Here is an 18,167-nt window from a genome sequence, read left to right on the forward strand (position 1 = left end):
GTGCTAGAGCACTGGCTGATCTTCTAGAGGACCCAGGATTGATTCCTAACTCTCTACCCTCTGAAACTCTGATGACAGGAGTTACATACCACCCTCTGCTGTCCTTCAAGGCGCTCCACACACCAGGTGTACAGACATACATGCAAGCAAAACACACCCAAAATAAAAATAAGACTCAACCAAAATATCCCACATGCAGAAGGCCTGCAGCCAGGTGTCTTCTCTGTCTTTTCCCTTGGGCCTGGCAGAAGTCAGTCTAGTCTGTCTTTACAACTCTGTATTTACCATTGCCTTTACTTTACATTTTGCTGTCACCGTGGTAGTTGTCACGGTCCCTGCCTCTACACATCTCACAAGGCTCAGGGAAGGAAGCACTAATCTATTAGCGTTTTCCTGGCAGACTGCCTTTCTCTTTCTGACCCAGGGCTTTACCAGACCCCTTGACCTAAGGCCCATTTTCAGTATTTGTCTTAGCCCCCTGCTTCCAGAAACCCCAGATGGGGCTTGGATTCCACGCCTGGCCCTTTGTCTACCTCAGCCTGCCGTGGCTCGTCTAGCCATGGCTTCTACTGCTCTCTTGGTTGTTGCCCAGTCAGGATGCCTGCCTTGTTATGAAAAGGGAAGAGTTTGGGGCACTACCGTTGGGTCGGGTTAAAACAATTTGGATGGCTACAACAGAGATGACATTTAGTCTGTTTCGTGCCTAGACACCTGTGATTCCCAGGACAGAGTAGGCAGAGGCTTTGAGGTCTAGTGACAGGTTTCTCTAGGAACAACAAGGTGAGTCCAAAACACAAGGCTTTGTCACCCCAGGGGTACAGCCCATACCAACACAGCCAGCACTGCTTGGGAGCTGTGGGAGTTATTTTGGTGTTTGTTTCTCACTGTGTATAGCCCAGGATGGAGTAGAATGGAGTGTGCTGTGTAGACCAGGCTGGTCCTGAGCTTCTGGAGATCCCCCCACCTCTGCCTCTGGAATGCTGGAATTAAAGGCTTGTGCCACAATACCCAGTGCACACCCAGTTTTATGTGGTGCTGGGGAATCAAACCAGAGGCTTTGTACTGTTAAGCAAGCACTCTACAGTTGAGCTACATCCCCTAGCTGAGGTATTTTCCAGTCTCAGCTAGCAGCCACTTCTTTCAAGCAGTGTCAGGTACCGAATCCTCACAAAGGACCAGCAGCCTCTCCCCAGCGTGATAACAGGAGCTCGAGTTATCATTTAATCCGCAAGCCAGCCCTGTGAGGTCGGCATCTTGATTCCTATTTCACAGGTGGGGAAGCAGGGTTAGGGAGGTTAATGGCTTGCCCCAAATCACACAGCCAGTGCACAGCACTACCAGATTTCTAGCACATTCTCAGATTTGAGCCTCAGTTCTTCCAGTCCACAGCATCTCATCACCTTTCCTTAAAGAAATGCACTTTCCCTTCCAATCACCCCCTTCCTTCTGCATGGGCTTTTGGAACCAGGTCTCAGAAACGTTTTCTTGAGTGAGAACAAGCCTGAGTCACTGCCTCAGCTTTCTTCCCAGCATCCTCCGGATCCACAGAAGGGCCGAGGGTCAGGCCCAGAAAACAATTCTGCCCTTGATCTAAAGTCTCGGGGTTGCCCACTGACAGCCACCCCCACCCCACTGAAGAGCTGGTGAAACTGAACTGAAAGCTTCTAATGATCTGTGAATGTATTAATCCTACTTTCTGTTAATTAACAATATGATAAAGCCGGCATTTCGTAAGTCAGCGCTTAACACATGTTTTAGCAATTATGTACTTAGTGGTTTGGATTCAGAATGCTAATAGAATAAAATTTTAATGAAGATACAATGCTATGAAAAATTTATTGCAGATCAGAGTGCAGGTAGCATTGCTGTTAGTGTTCAGGAGGAGGGGGATCACTCAGTTACAAGGGCAGTCCCCTCCCCCCAGTGCTTCTGAGTACTTGGTACTGCTCAGCTCAGGGGGCCAGGGACTCCAGGATAGACTGATTCTTGGCTCCCTTGAGTCTTTTTTCTAAAGGCTTCTCCTTGGTCATGGCAGTTCATACCCCTCTGTAACTCCGGATCCATAGGATCTGATACCCTCCCTCTTCTGGTTTCCGTGGGCACCAGGCACACGCATGGTACACATGCATCCTTGCAGGCAAACACTTACATGCATGAAATAAAAATAAATGAATCATTTTTTTAAAAAAAAAGAGCATGTATCTCCCATCTATCTTACTTAATTTTCCATAAATATAATATACAGGTACTACTATGTTAATTCAGCTCATATATTATTAGTCCTACCAAAATAGGAATTTAATAGGATACATTTGCAAAGAGCCATAGTTAGAATTTCATTTATTAATAATTAAAGTCATATTTTCTTAGTGAGACAAAGATAGACTGTGCTGGGCTGTTTGGGGTGGGGGAGGGGAGGCTTTAACCCTTTGTGATCCAGCTACAAGCATGGTTTGCCTCATTTCTCATGATACTGGGTTCTCAGCCAGTATAACTGACAAAAACACTGTCTCACAAGGCTCACAGATCCCAGTGGGAAGAGCACGTTCACTGTGCTAACTAAATCATGGTACTAATTTTCCAATCCCATCCTCCAATTATGCAAAGGATTCTGTTGAGACTCTGCTTGTAAATTTCCATCTTCCCCGACGTCAATCAGGTCTTCATGCAAACTAATCAAGTGTTGCATTTTTATATTTTTAACAAATGGGTTCAAAATCCACTGAAAGCTCACTCTCTCTCTTCTCTCGCTCTCCCCTCTCTCTCTCTCCTTTGTAAATGAGTCTTTATAGTTCTGTTTCGAAGCCTTCTAAGTATGCAGACATAAGAGCATCAGTAGATGACCCAGTTCCATCATTCTTAACAACAAAATCAGGCAACAGTGGCAATATTTCCCCAACATTGCTTTTGAGAGCGCTTCCTCTGCAGCTCCAGGTCCTGGTGCAATACAGGTCTTTTGAGCTCACTTGGCTGCTGGCTTGTCCAGGCTCATGAGAGCACAGTGTGGGGGTGTGAGGCACTGGGAGTGGGGTGCAGGTGATGACTTGAAGCCAGCCTCATCCTCTCCATGACCTCTTGTGTCTCACATGAAGGGCTCGACGTACCTGCTGTGTTTGCTGGTACTTGCAGTAAGTCGATGAGGTGCTTGGTCTCATCGTAGCTTCCCCCTGCCCCCTTCAGTGGCGTATTTATAGTATTACCTTTATTTGTGTATGTGTGCTGCTATGCATGTGCCGTGGAACGGGTATGGAAATTAGAGGACAACTCTCAGGCATCTGTTCTCCTTTTCTGCTGTGTGGGTTCCAGGGAATGAACTCAGGTCGTCAGGTATTGCAAGACCTGTATTGCACCAGGACCTGGAGCTGCAGAGGAAGCGCTCTCAAAAGCAATGTTGGGGAAATATTGCCACTGTTGCCTGATTTTGTTTTTCCTCTGCCTCCCTTCACCAGTTCATAAACTGCTCCCATAAGTGTCTCTCTGACCAGGACCATTCAACCCGTTTGCTAGATATCTGTGAGCCTGACCCTTGGTGGTTTGTGCAGTCTGCAGTCTCGGTTTCAAGAGGTTGAGGCAGGGGGATTGCTTGAGCCCAGCAGCTCTTGAACAACCTAGTAAGACCTCTATCCAATAAAGAAACATTACTGAAGTTTATGTTGTTTTCAGAAGAATAGAAATGATTCATTTAGTTTCTTCGCCCTCACGGCCCATCACAGACACCAGAGCACTATCCCAGACCTCCCTCAATTTGGAGGATGGGACCTGGACCTCAGCCTCATTTTCAAATTTATTTCCTAAGTGATTCTGATGTGGGAGTCACTGCAGAGAGAGTCACTCTTCCAGACCAGTGCCTCTTCGATTTTAATTTGCATAAAATCACCTGGGGAGCATGCAGACTCAAGTTCAGTAGGCCCAGGGGGTGGGGCCTGAGACTCCTCATTTGTAGTCTGAGCCTGGGGAGCTGCTTGAGTGTCAGTAAAGCAGCTATGCTGCCCCCCTTCCCCTGCAGCCTTACCTCAGGCCTTGAGGGGGGAGAGCTGTTACTCCAGCTGGCTGCTGGGCTGAACTTCTCAGAGAGACCTTGCTTCCAGATGTCAAGAACAGCTTCTTAACAGCCAGAAAAATAAAATAGTCCAGACCCACCCTGTGGTAAATTGGCAAGGCAGCCTGGCCACCTGGCCACAGACTATAGCATGGAGTCTGGGGATACCGACGGAAGTGACGCATGGGGAACAGTGTAGCAGGCATCTTGCCAAAGCTGTCAGTTAATGCAGTTCTAAAGCCCCACCTTGTATAGAGAATTTGTGGCAGCACTTGCAAATCTGCTTCCAAGTAGTGGGTTTTTCAGAAGTTTGGAGCCTTATCTGTGGGCAGTAACTATTCCCAGGGACATATCAGAAGAGGAGCTCGAGTGCTGAGGAGACAGAGAAAGTAACGGCCAGGCTAGTGTAACTTCACCCAGGTTGGCCACTCACTGCTGGGTTTGATACTCAGAGACTAGTGGATAGCTTTTTGTTTCTTTAAATGCATACACTTTAGGGCCTTGGTGGAGAGTGGGGGCCTGAGGGGAGCAGAGACAAGGGTATCTTTGATGTAGTCTTGGGTGTTTGGGAATTTGCTTTGTAGATCAGGCAGGCCTCGAACTCAGAGATCTGCCTACCTCTGCCTCCTGAGTGCTGGCATTAAAGGCGTGTGCCACTATTGCATGTTAGGGAACTTTAAATTCCTAAAGTATCAAGGGTGCACATTACCTCTTTGAGTACTGAATCTTGTGCCCAGAGTTTATCATGATAGCCAGAAAAGCCAGGTAGCCGTCTCCCTCAGACACTTAATGAGGAAGGGGCAAAGCCAAGGGTAGGCACATTAAAGAGAGAGGTTGGTGCTGGATAGAGGCTACCAGTTTGATTGCTGGTGGGAAGGGGCTAGCCTCTCATAGGCTGAGCGTTGGAAGCCTCCATCCTGGGCAATAGGTGGATCTTGTTATTTCTATTTCTCAGAGGAAGTGTCTGACAGTCAAAGTGGTTAAATAACGTGCTCGGAGTCACACTGGCAAAAATAGATCTTTTATCTGCCAGGCTCCAAAGTCTAAGCCCTTCCCCACCTGGCCTTGTTGAGGGGCGCGAAGTAGACTGAAACCCTCTTACCCAAGTTTTTCACTGGCTAGATGAGGCTGGAGGATGACTCTGGAGAGATAACAGATAAGAAGCCCACTCAGACATCTCCTGTAAAGAAAGGATTCCAGCAACCCCCCTTCCTCTGTGCTCAGGAAACCCTGAGGCTCAGAAGCCTGACAGGCCCCACTCCTGCCATGTGGAGCCTGCCCAGACCTCCCCAGGCCCTGCCGTTCCTGAGCAGGCTCCAAGCCGGCAGCGCATGCTTGTGTCCTTGCCACAGCTGTGTGCGACCTCAGCCTCCTCCTCCTCCCTGCTGGGCACACACTGCAGCCCTGGCGCCTTCTGCCAGGGTCCTGATCCGAGCCGGTTGTCTAGCGATTTAATTTGGTGAATTTACCACTGCATCCCAGAGTTTATATTGGCACTTAACAGCAGTAATATGTGTCTCTCTCGCCAAGAACTGACTATTTTCCCCAACCAAGATGGAACACCATGCACAAAAAAATAGGTTTGTGAGCTAATCTGTTGGCCTGACAAGTGTCATTCACCGAGTCGCTGCTACAGAGCGCACTCAGAATTAAATGAGGTGGGGGTTGTCTGGCCTGGACCACAGGTGCCTTTTCCCTCTTGGTTAACAAGAGTCTGAATGAGGCACCCTTCCCTGCAGCCTCTGGCACTTTCAAATCACACCATCAGTATTCATGACAGAGCCCTCTCAGAAAAAAACCTCGATCTGGGGCTAGTTGGAGGTCTCTCCCGTCTCCTCCTGCCTCTTCTCAATGTCTTCCCTATCCTCCCCTGGCCCCCAATTCTCTGTCCTCACTCCTATAATACACAGCTCTATATGCTTGTGTAATTAATTTCCCAGGCCCAGGTGGATGCCCCCCCCCCACCAGTTTAAAAAGAAAGAAGATGTTTCTCCTGGTGCCCCATGCCAATTCTAAAATTCTGAAGTAGAACTTAATTACTATGATTCGTAAACCAAAGGATCTATAGGAATGCTCTGCCCTGTACACTTTAGTAGGATTGGGTTTCTTTTGTTTGGTTGATTTACAGAACTCTATCACCAGACCTCTTTTAAATTGATTTTGAGGTAGTCTCACCGTGTTAACCAGGCTGACCTTGAACTCCCACATTAGCTAAGGCAGATCTTAGGCTTGGGGTTCTTCCGCCTCAGATTCCTGAGGAGCTGAGATTACAAGTGTCTCCCAGGCCAGCCTGGGAGCCTGCTTGTAGTTCTTGAAGAAGCAGCTTCGCTGTTGCCCTGATCACCCAGCCTGTCTGTAAATCAGGCGTGTCTTCCCATGAGCTTGCGGGCTGGAAGACAGCTTGCTGGGTAAAGGGTGCTTGCTGTGCATGAGGACTTGGATTTGAATCCAGGCATTCCTACAAGTACCTGTAACCTCAGCACTGGGTGGGGGTGGGGGTGGGGATAGGGGAATCCCGACAGCCTAAAGGCCGTCCAGCCAGTCTAGTCAACCTGTGAGCTTCCAGGTCAGAGAGAAAACATACCCTAAGGCAAAGATTAGTAATCACTGGAGAGGGAAGACTTTTGGCTCTGGCTTCCCATGTGCATGTGCACAGACTCATGGCCTCACACGCCCATGTGTACACAAAACACAAAAATGAGGCTAGGGAGATGACTCTCAATAAAGTCTCTGTGTATAAGGATACGAATAGCTCAGATCCCCTAAAACTCACATAGAATACCAGGCATAATGATGCATGCTCACAACCTCTGCTGGGGCGGGGGTGGGGGGGGTGACCAAGATCCCAACATTCATTGGCCAGTCAACCTAGTCAAAGTGATAAGTGTCACATCCACTGAGAGATCCTTCTCAGAAAATAAAGGATTGCAGAGAACAGTCAAGGAAAGATAGTTAACGTCAGCCTCAGGCACACATGCAGTCACATTCACACGAGTCGCAAACATCCACATGCATGTGTACACACACACAAATATACAAACACACACCAGAAATTAATAGCTTGGCATCTGGGTACTGGAAGGTAGAATCTTGAACATTTCTCTTTGGAAAGTTCTAGATTCTTTTAAACAAAATCTTGGCTTGGCTTCTCTTGAATTGGGAAGCATATGGCAGAGTCAGGCGTGTGTGGGCATCTGAATTTCAGAGACCTGGGTAAACATGCCCAACACTACAACAACCCCCTTAGGGGCTAGGGGGACTTTTTAGGAGCTTCTCCCCTACAGGAGACTCAGGCAGGGCCACCACAACATGGGTTTAGGGACAGGGTGTGTAGCTATCCTCTATTCAATTCTTGGTCTGGACGTATCTGTACACACTCGGGTTTAGAGGCTATAATAAAAAAACTTACAAATAAATCCTCACAGTAGTATACTTGCAGGCTCACAGTTACCACCTGACTTATGAAAGTCTCGCTTCACATTTCAAGGTCAGATGTTGACCTGTGCATCCTCCAGCCTAAGAGGAAAGAAAAGCTGAGAAACTGGCTTCCTTCTGGCAAACACCACCCATGTAACTTAATAGCAGTCTGGGGGATTCGGTCTTACACTGTTCCGTGGCTCTAGACTGGGAGTCTGATGGTGTTGTTTCTGCTGTCTGTTTCCCCTTCCCAGCCTCAGCCCCCAGAGGTGGCTAGAGAGACGCAGGTGTGAGCTGGCTCGCCAGGTCCCCTCTGCCCTCCTGATTAAGTGGTGTGAGGGGGAAAGGGAGCCTGAGCCGACTCACACCGGTCTGCACCTTGCCTGCACGCCAGCCACTTGTAATTCCCTCCAGCCCCAGCCGGCTCTGTAAAGCAGAAAGAAATATGACCAGGCAAGTTGAGAAAATAAATTAAACTGAGTGTCAACTTTTCTTGTTTCTCTCCTCATTATTAAGAGATGGAATGGGGCTCGTTTATCAAGCAGGGGGAGAAATTAATTGACACGGCTTTAATATCATGATGTCTGGCGTGTCTGGTCACATTCCTTCATTTTGGGGGGAAAGGCATTTTATTATAGTTTACAGCAACCAGCTGCCAACTCCTGGTGTAAATGAGGAAGCAGGTGCATGAAGGATGCCACATTGGAGGGACCGTGACACCACCCTGAAGGGGATACGCCAGGGAGAGAGAGAGAAAGCTGTCTGCAGGCCTTTCCAATCCGTCACAAGCCTCTTAGGAAACCTTAGGGATTTGGAGTGGGGGTGATGGCAGCCCCTGCCTCTGATGGACCCTCCCCCCACACACCAGAAGTCTTTGTTCTGAGTCACTTCATTGAGCCCAGAGGCTCAGTCCTGTGCACAGTGTGGGCCAGGGTACCTGCTCTGTTCTTTGTCCTTAATAAGACCAGAGAAGTGGGTCTATTCCCGTTTGTCTCCTAGGCTACCTAACTCATGGAGAACCAGGCATCCCACTTGGTAACCCAGCCTCACTTCAAGAAGGTCTGTGGTTGGGGTCTGGAAGAAGCCAAAGCTCTCCACCCTGTACTCATTACAAGGTTGACTGACTTAGGGAGACTCTTGAGTTATTTTCCCATATAAAAGTTCTCTTGGTGGTGAATCTCTGAAGCTCCCCCATCCCCCCACGTGCCTTTCTGGCTAAGAAATCAGGATCAGAAAGTGTGGGAGGGAAGCAAGGGTAGCTCTGCCGTGCCTCTCCCTTGCTGGAGGGTTAGGACGAGGGGCTCTCGCCCAGTTGCAGGCCGGGTTTGGAGCGGCCCACCAGGAAGGAAGTACTGTACTGGCCACAGGGTTCACATTGGCTTCAGTCCCTGTCTGCAGAGTGGGACTGATCCCTCCTCCTTTCCCAGGTAAGCATGGTACAGCCTGAGGTTGTCTGTCCAGCAAGCATCCATAAGCTTATCCTGTCCTTGTGTATTTTGACTTTTGGTGTTCATGAGGACCAAACCTAGGAACACACTAAGCATACTAAGAAGGACTCTGTTCACCTAGTCATAGCCCCAGACCCAAGATTATTACATAGAATGCAGGCAGACTCTAAGTAATCACTTTGATGTCCTGCATGAGCTGTAACTGAGGGAGTCCTATCCCTGGCTGGTAGGAAATGGCCTTACTGCTCAAGTGAAGTACAGATTAGCACGAAGGCTGAAAATGAACCCAGGCCAGTCAACTCAGCCATTGCACAGTACCTAATGTCCACCACACCCTGATCGCTTGCCTAGACTGGATTTCATTAAGGGTATCTCAGGGAGCATGCACCCTGTATGACATTCAATAACCAGAAACATATGGTTTCTCCTGGAACCGCAATTCAATGTCCTCGTCCCCACCCATCCATCAACCATCCCAAAGAACCAATCAGTGTACTCCAGGTAAACCCAGAGCACACAGGGTTCCTCCCAGCCCCACTGAGCCAGTTTTTATACTTTCTCCCTCAGACCTTCTTCATATGGGACCTCAAGACACTTGCCATATATACACACTGTAGACCATGTAGTAGGCAGGGGGTAGAAGGCATCCCTGGGTCAGCTTGGGCTAGCATATGTGACACGTACGCAAGGGTCCTCTCTGAGCTAGATACCCACAAAATCCATCTTTGAACACTGGTCCAGGGCCAACCCAGTACTGGGCAGAGCAGCTGAGTGCAGTGACTGTGGAGCCTGACCTGCCTGCCACCCACCAGGTTGCCTGGGTGAGCAGGTGTGGGTTTTTTTTTTCAAGCTAGAAAGCACTCACCACACCCATACCTAAGCGATTTCTGTTTGTGTTTGTGCTAAGGCAAGCAGAGGAAGTTGGCTCCTTTCTCCCTTCCACCTCTGTGGTGGGGGGTTGGGGGGAGGGTTGCATAGGTTCTGAATATTCTTGCATACCTTAAATTACCCTGAGAGACATACAATAAATTAGACAATCTAAAGTTTTCTCCTTCAGTTTTTTTTTCTCCGTTAGCCACAGGCGTTAATCTATACCTCTCAGCAGTTTCCATGGGCAGCGCCTCAGTGGTTGCCACTTAGTGGTTGCTGTCCTATAGGATAAGAGAAGAAACTTATTTCTGAGGCCAGGTGGAGGCTGTGTCTAGCTTCTCCTCCCTAATACCCCGCCCTCAAATACTCTAAGTGCTTTGGTGGCCGCGTTTAAAGCGGGTCATTTTAATTCTGAGCCACCTTGTTTTTCTATTTCCATTCTCTTTGCCTGTCTTTTATAGCCTTGTATTATTCCGATGAATATTCAGTTTTGCTCGTTTGAACAAAAGAGGGAGAAAAGGTTTGACTGTTAAATGCTTCCCTCTTAAGTGGGCCTTGACTTGTTAGTTTCCAATAATAGCTTCATTCAAGAGAATGCTCCAGTTTCAGTAAATGCAACCTGCCCACTGTTACCCTACTTACGCCCATCCTAAAAGCCCTTTGTGTGGGGTGAGCCATCTTGCCACTGTCTCTCTCCTGGTTCTGTGGGCTCCTGGAGCCCCCTCGGAAGTGTAGGGTACACTTAAGCCTTTTGGAGACAGTGGGCAGGTGGCAGCATTCTACAGTCACGGTGCCAGCTCCGGCCTGGGTTGTTCTCTGTTATTAATGGTGGCTGGAGTAAATTTAAACACCTAAGAAGGGGCCGTTCCTTCCCTCAGCAAGGGAAATGAGATACAGAACAGGGCTGCTCACAAGGGCTCCCTTACAGGACCCTGATAGAGTACAGGCTCTTGTGGTGTCACAATCAGTTAGAAGCCAGGCCCTGGTGGAGACCAGCTCAGAAACCCATTTTTCTCTTTTGAGGGGTCAGGGGTCACAGCAGAGGGGGCCAGAGTTCATTGTTTGGCCTTTTTATTGTTACTGCTGCTATTGTGTCATTAGGAGTGTGTAGCATGGGGGGGAGGGAGGTCAGAGGTTGATATTCTGTTCTTCCTCTCTCTACCTTATACAGACAGACAGATGGACAGACAGACAGACGGACAGACAGACAGACGTAGGAAGGATCTCTCGGTGACCATGGTTGCTCACCGACTGGCCACAGTGACTGGCTGGCAAGCCCCCAGGAATCCACCTGTCTCTGTCCTCTTACTTGGCACACAGGTGGATGTGCATCGCCAAAGCCCAGGTTTCATATAAGCCCTGGAGAGCTGGACTCACTTTACACCCCGGGCAACCCCCAGCCTTTTGTCCTTTGCTTTTGAATAGGGTAATATGTTTCTCTTATCCATCTTCCTGCCTCGGTTTGATAGGCCTTTGTGGGATGCGGTTTCTGGTTTTCCTTTGGGAAAATAAAGGGTGACTTTTCTTTGCTTCCTGCCTCCCAGCCCTCCCGAAGCTCTGTGGAGGCTGCTTATCCAGCAGCTGGTTATGGAAGCCTTCCATGCCAAGTGCACTAAGCAGAGGGAGGAGTAGGGGTGCTATGCTATGTGGTTGTGCTTGCAAGAGTACCTAGACTGTATTGCTGCACGGCTCTCAACCTGAGGGTCGCAACCCCTCTGAGGTCACGTGGCATTTAGGTTATGGTTCAGAACACTGGTAAGATTGCAGTTATAAAGTAGCAATGAAATAATTATGATTGAGGGTCACCACAGAATGGGGAACTGTATTAAAGGGTTGCAGCATTAGGAAGGGTGAGAGGCACTGGCATAGACAGAAGGGGGTGGAGGCTTCCAGGACTGGAGAGGAATGCTTTGAGTGGGTATCAACTTAAGGTTGGGATGGCGAACAGGTTCCAGAGATGGGTGGTGTGGCAGTGGCTTCACAGCTGTGCCACCATCCTTCATACCACTGGGCTATGCATGTAAAAAATGGTTAAGATGGAAAGTTTTGTGTTCTGTATATTGTATATGTATGTATTATAGACATGTACATATGTACATAAATACATACATACATACATACATACATACATACATACATACATAGTTTACTTTGGAAGAAAGCTATATGCCTGAAGCAGGTTTCCCCACTCACTGCCTGTCCCTCTCGGAATCCCATTATTTCTGCCTTTAACCCAGTGGCTCAATCTACTTGGGGAAGAGGGCGCCGTTCACTGGTGGGTTACTAATTGATTGGAAATGATAATGCACCTGTGAGATAAAAATGATTATATGTTGAGAAATAACACTTATTGATAATTAAGTGTTTCGTTGCTTCTTTGCTTCCCCAGATGGAATAAATAAATATTTTAGACATAATCAAGTTTGTTTTCTCTGTTCGGGCCAAACACACAGGGATGTTGAAGAGATATAGATGCTTAAAAGACTGCAAAGGAGTCTTGACACCACTGAATTGTGACACATCCAGAGTGTGGAGGCTTTGAACCCAGGCTGCTTCCTGTAGTCAGGAAAACCTTTATTTTTTTTTAAAGGACTTCATTTTTATTTCATGTGTTATGAATATTTCTGCCACTGCTATGCAGAGCCAACAGAATCCAGAAAAAGAGCATCTGATCCCCTGGAACTGGCGTTACAAATGCTTGCGAGCCATCATGTGGGTGCTGGGAATTGAACCCATGTCCTCTGGGAGAGCAGCAATACTCTTAACCACAGGGCCAATCTCCTCAGCCCCAGGAAAAATAATTTTTGTGATGCACACATTTCGTGTCCTGTGGAGTTAGGGAAGAGGGACCATGAAGGGAAGTTGAGAGTCAGAATCTAAAATCATGCCCTGAGCCCTCTGGCTCCCTTACAGTCATCTGTGCTTTCGTCTCCACTTCTTAGCTGACCGCCTTCTTCCTGTCTCTGCCTGGTGGCCCAGCACAGGTCTCAGAAATAGCTACCCGGAGTTGAAGCAGTTGACTCCCACAGTGGACCAGGAGTTAAGTGGCTGCAGATGTGACTTCAGTGACAAGACTCCATCCTTACCTCCGTCTCTTGTCAAGTGTGGATAAGCTGAACCACTAGGGTCCTCCAAGCCTTTGGGTGTCCTCTGCCTCCTAGGATGTCACTTGCTTTCCCTTCTTTCCTAGTAGCTTGCCTGGGTTTTGCTCATTCATCCACACCCAAGCCTCCTGTACAGAGCACCGCGGTTGGCGAGTCAGCAGTCTGCCTGGGAGAGGGATGTAATCCCATACTGCAGAGATAGCAGAAACCTGACCCTTCCCTGTGTGACTGTCCTGTGACCACCATGACAAAATGTCACACACTTGGGGACAGCTGTCAGTTTCCTGCAGTGCAGGAGGTGGTGGCTGCACTCCCTCCACAGTCATAGGTGACCGTTTGTTGGTGTGTGGTGGTTGGTTGTGGCCATATCACTTGTACCATGCCTGCATCTGCCCTCCCTTGGCCTTTCCCCTGTCTCTCTCCCCATCTGCTACTACTTAGGAAAACTGTCCGTTCTCTCCAGGGACATGGCTTGGGAAGCATGAGCCTGGTGAGAGCCTGTGGTTGAGCAGTAGTTTAGTTCATGGGTGGCATCTGCTTCAGGTCTCAGTTTACTGAGGACCCAACTTTTACTGAGAGATGCTGGGAAACTTACCAGTTCAAGCCCATGGTGTGACAATTGTGTGCTCTTTAGAGTGTGCCAGACACCTGTCTCAAGCCTGTGACGTACTAGACTCCGTGTACCAGGGGAGACCATCAGCACAGAATTCTGTACATGGTAACAAGAGACATGGACTAGAGATCACAATTGTGTTTGTGTGGTAGACCTGGCCCTCTCTTTCACTGGAGGTTGTTGGAGAGCAGGGAGCGACCTTTATTTTTCTAAAGAATCTTCTAGAGCCTGCTGTGGAAACTGATGTGTAAGCGCCGTGTGTCAGTGTCGTTTCTCTGCTAGCCCTCAGAAAGTGAACTAGAAGGGACCCGAGAGAGTCTCTCTTTACCTTGGGTGGCTGAGCCCCAAAACAGATGCAGAAACTGAAAAAAGTTGCATCTGTCTCGTATCTGTTTGATAGCAAGCACTGATAATCATATCGTAAAAACAGCCAGTCGGAAATCATCTTACTGTGCTTTGCATTTGGCCCATTCGTGTCTTTGGGGAAAAGAGTGTCTTATTTGGGGTTGCTGTCAGAAAATGTCTTAGTTTGTAAACAACAAGTCTCTTACAGTTTTGGAAGCAAGATGTCAGATAGAGTCAGGGTGCCAGCATCGTTGGCCCTGGGAAGGGCCCCTTGATAGCCTTATAGAAAGACACCTGACTGGGCAGAAGAGGGGAACAACACAAGGGTTTCATCCTCACCTTCTAAACTTCACCTCCCAAAGCAACACACACACACACACACACACACACACACACACAGTCCATAGCAGAGCCCTAGGAATCTTGATCTGGAGGACCTGACATCTGCGTATACTACCTTCACTTCCAAGTGCAAAGCGTGAGGTCCGGAGAACAGAAGGAGGCCCCCAGGTTATAGATACTCAGGCAAGACTATAAGCAGGCCCCTGCGTCGTCAAAATCTCTCCATCTCTGCCTAGGACCCCCTGCACATTAGTGCCAACATGACAGCCACACTCAATGCAAAGTGGTAGAGCTACCATGTGTGGGCCCACGTGGTACCCGGGTAGCATCACAGATGGAGACTCATGCTGGAAACGCGGTTGGGGGCGGAAAGAGAAGAAAGGAAGGGGCAGGAGGGTGGAGAGAGACACGCAGGATGCTGATCGGCAGTCGCCTGCCAAAATTCTTTAGTGTAGCTTGTCTACTAAAGCCAGTCTCCAGCCGAGTAAATACAGTGGCTAGCTGACGGGCTGACAGCAGGCATCAGACGGTCTTAAACTGCCCCAAATCCACAGCATGTTTGAAGCGGCAGTAGCAAAGAGATGCCCGCACAGAACAGAGGCCTGCAACTTTTAATAGTTCCTTCCAGGCCTCAGGATGTCCTGATGAGGTATTAGAGGAAGTCATTCAGGAAGAAAAGGACCACTAACTGCCTCCGCATGGAGGCCGACCCGAGGGCTAGCCATCGAAGCTCACAGAAAAGGCCAGTGCAGCCCCGCAGTGATCCGAGAGGCTCTCTGCAGCCCACGAGCCTGCCTCCACACAGAGCCAGCAGGCTCTGACCCTTGTAAATAACAGACAAGTAAATGTCTTGTTTGCTTCTGGGCAAATGTAAGCTACAGGGGCTTGCTGCATGTGGGCGGACTCCTGACTGTTGCCTGCTGCTCGAAGGGTGTTGAGTATAAACTGGAATCACTGCCTGGACCCACAACACACACACACACACACAGCCCGTTTTGAAGCTGTCCTGACTGCAGGCCACCCTGCCTTCCCTGCAGGAACCAGACTCATTCCTCCTCTCTGTTTCTCCTTCCTTTAGGGTTTGGCTTTGTCACCTTTGAGAATGAAGACGTTGTGGAGAAAGTCTGTGAGATTCATTTCCATGAAATCAATAATAAAATGGTAAGTCTGGAGGGATTGTTTGGTGAGGGACAGTGGGACTGAGTTGCTACAACATCCGTGTCGTGCGTGCAGTAGATAAGGAGAGGTATGAGGCTCTCACAGTTGAGGCCTGTCAATGGGAACAGTTTTGAGAAACAACAGCCAGTGAACTCTTTTAATGAAGGTCCTGTTGGGAGTAATGATGTTTATCTGTACTTGCGTTCAGGAAGCTGAGGCAGGAGGATCACCACAAGTTCAAAGCCAGCCTGGTCTACAGAGCAAATTCTAGGCCAGGCAGGAATAATGAAACCCTACCTCAACAAGCTAAAAAAAAAATAGGCCCGGCATGATGATGCACACCTTTAATCCCAGCACTTGAGAGACAGAGGCAGGTAGATCTTTGTCGGAGGCCAACGTGGTCTGCATAGTGAGTTCCAGGACTGCCAAGGCTAGGTAGAGAGACCCTATCTCAAGAAACCAAAGTCAGAAATAGGCTGGCTCAGACAGAAGTGCTTGTTCGCAAGCCGGAGGACATGCTTGATTTTCAGACGCCCTTTAAAACACATGGGATGTGGTAGTGTGCTCTTGTAACGCCAGCACTGTGGGGTGGATGGGCATAGGCCGATGCCTGGGGCTGACCGGCCAGCCAGCCTGCCCTCTACTGAGTTCCGGATCAGTGAGACACTTGGGGGGTGGGGGATGGTGGTCCATCTGAGGAAGAACACCAGAGGTAATCTTCTGGCTTGCACACATGTGTACCCTCCACACACGGGCTTACATACACAAAGCTAAAATGAATTAATAAACATCCAAAAGCTAAATACTAAGTATTCAGGCTGCCCTATGTCGTTGAGACCCTGTCTCAAAAGTTAAAACAAAACAAAACAAAACTGACCAGTGGTAAGCTTGTCCACAGGCTACACTTACGTGAATTTCACACGTGCAGCTCCCCTCCCTCCTTCCCTCCAGCACAGAATCCAACTTACAGGGCAGACAGTCTATATTTGCTGCACACTTCACTCTCTTCTATTTCAACCATTTAATAATATAAAAGAGCATTTTCAAATCTTAGACCTTCAAAAAGCAGGCAGAGGGCTGGCGTGCTGGGTCTGGCCCGCAGGCTGGGTTTTGCAGCTTCCTGATTTCAGCCATGCTTCTTCCCTTCCATTTTCCTCTTTCTCCCCCACCCCCTCTTTTTGAGGTAGGGTCTCACTGTGCAGTGTAGTTGTGGTTGGCCCCAGTCTCACAGAGATGCCTCTGTGTCTGTCTGGGCCAGGAATGAAGGTGTGTGCCCCACACACCTCCTCCAGCCGTGCTTTTGATGGAAGGCCCTTGAGGAGCGGATCTTAGATAGGAAATTCGACAAACTGCTTTTCTTTCTGTCCTCATAATCTGCTGCCTCCTTCCTCTCATAGCTGCTCTTCATGGTGGATTAAGAAGCTTCAGGAGGAGGGGAGGCTCCACTCCTGGAGTTCCATAGAGCCAGGGACTGCCCACAGAAGTGACCACCAGAGGGTGCCATGCCCTGTGTGGTGTCTGCCTGCTCCTTCTCCCATCCCACAGGCCTCTCAAGTTGAGTGGGTGTGTGTGTGTGTGACATAACCATTCTTTGTTGGTGTGTGTGTGTGTGTGTGAGAGAGAGAGAGAGAGAGAGAGCGCTCAGCAGGTGTTGCAGGTGTTTCTGGATCCTCTGTAGGTCCCCCAGAGCACAAACATTTTGCTTGGCCAGCAAAGCCCCCGTCCCAGAGAAAAGAGGTTGGGAGGTCAAATTTGGGCTTTCAATCGCAGCTGTGACTTTGATAGTTTCTCCCTTTTGTCAAAACATTCCTTGCTTCGGAAACATGCATTCAGATATGCATTGCATATTGGTCTGATATGTGTTCACCAACTTTAGATTCAATAATAGAGCTTTTAGTGTGGATAAGATCAAAGCAATCTGCTTAGCATGTGGTGCTGCAGGCTTGATTCAATATTTGACTTGCTAATTTTTTCCCAGGGCACTAAAATAATATTGTTCATATTGTTCCTAGCCATCATATGCATCTGAAATGAAAATAGTCTTTCTTTGCAGGGTGTGTGTCGGAGGCATCTGCTTCGGCATTAGGGTAGTTTGAGGGAGATGGAGGAAGATCAGCACAGGTTCCTCTGTGGACTTTGTCCCCCCAAATGCGACCTTCCAGTCGCCACCTCCCTTCCCACCTTAGGTCGCTGCTTGCTATTTTCTAAACCGAAGAGGTGGAGAACCTACACCTGTGTACCAACGCCTTGGTTAGCCTCTTCCGGGGCTTGCTGTTGACAGGCTCTGAGAAGAAAGGTTGTCAGGCCTCAGAGAGTGGAAGAGGCAGCAAAAACTACAGGCAGGGCGGGTACCATTCCTGCATCCCTATTCCTGCATTTCTTCAGTTCATCCAGGCAAGAAATCAGTCTTGGTGTGACAGTGGACAGACTTTGAAATAAGCCTATGATACAAGACAGGAAAGGCTTTATCATCCATTGTGAAGGGGCAGAGGTTTGAGCCTCCTGGCTGCTCGGTGAGCTGTTTTCAGGCCCTTGTCTGAGCTTGGGATGAAAGTGTGAGCCCTAGGTGACCAGAGGAGTAGGACAAGGACATGCTGGATGAAAGCGAGATGCTGTCTAGGAGCCAGAGATGCCGACAGCCATTCCCTGGGCCTCTCCCATGTCTCAGTGCCACTCTTAATGCAGGCAGTGCTGACTCAGTGGCTCTGTGATGGCTCTGGTCTAAAATTCCTATTTTCCTTTCGTCTGGGACTGTGCTTGTTCTGTAGGCAATAAGCAAAATTGGAAGCAGACAGAGATGGGGAAGGCATAAGGACAGAAGAGTTCAGATA

General features: G+C 48.7%; 1 protein-coding gene across 4 annotated transcripts in view; it reads left to right on the forward strand.

Moving 5' to 3' along the window:
• Msi2 (musashi RNA binding protein 2) overlaps nt 1-18,167 on the forward strand; it is a 373,444-nt gene that overhangs the window by 289,523 nt on the left and 65,754 nt on the right. For all 4 annotated transcript variants that reach the window (XM_052195698.1, XM_052195695.1, XM_052195696.1 and 1 more), the window contains exon 8: nt 15,257-15,339. In XM_052195698.1, the coding sequence (XP_052051658.1) occupies nt 15,257-15,339 (83 nt within the window). The remainder of the gene's footprint in view (nt 1-15,256; nt 15,340-18,167) is intronic.

This window comes from Apodemus sylvaticus, chromosome 10 (genome assembly GCF_947179515.1).
Source record: "Apodemus sylvaticus chromosome 10, mApoSyl1.1, whole genome shotgun sequence".
NCBI lineage: Eukaryota > Metazoa > Chordata > Mammalia > Rodentia > Muridae > Apodemus > Apodemus sylvaticus.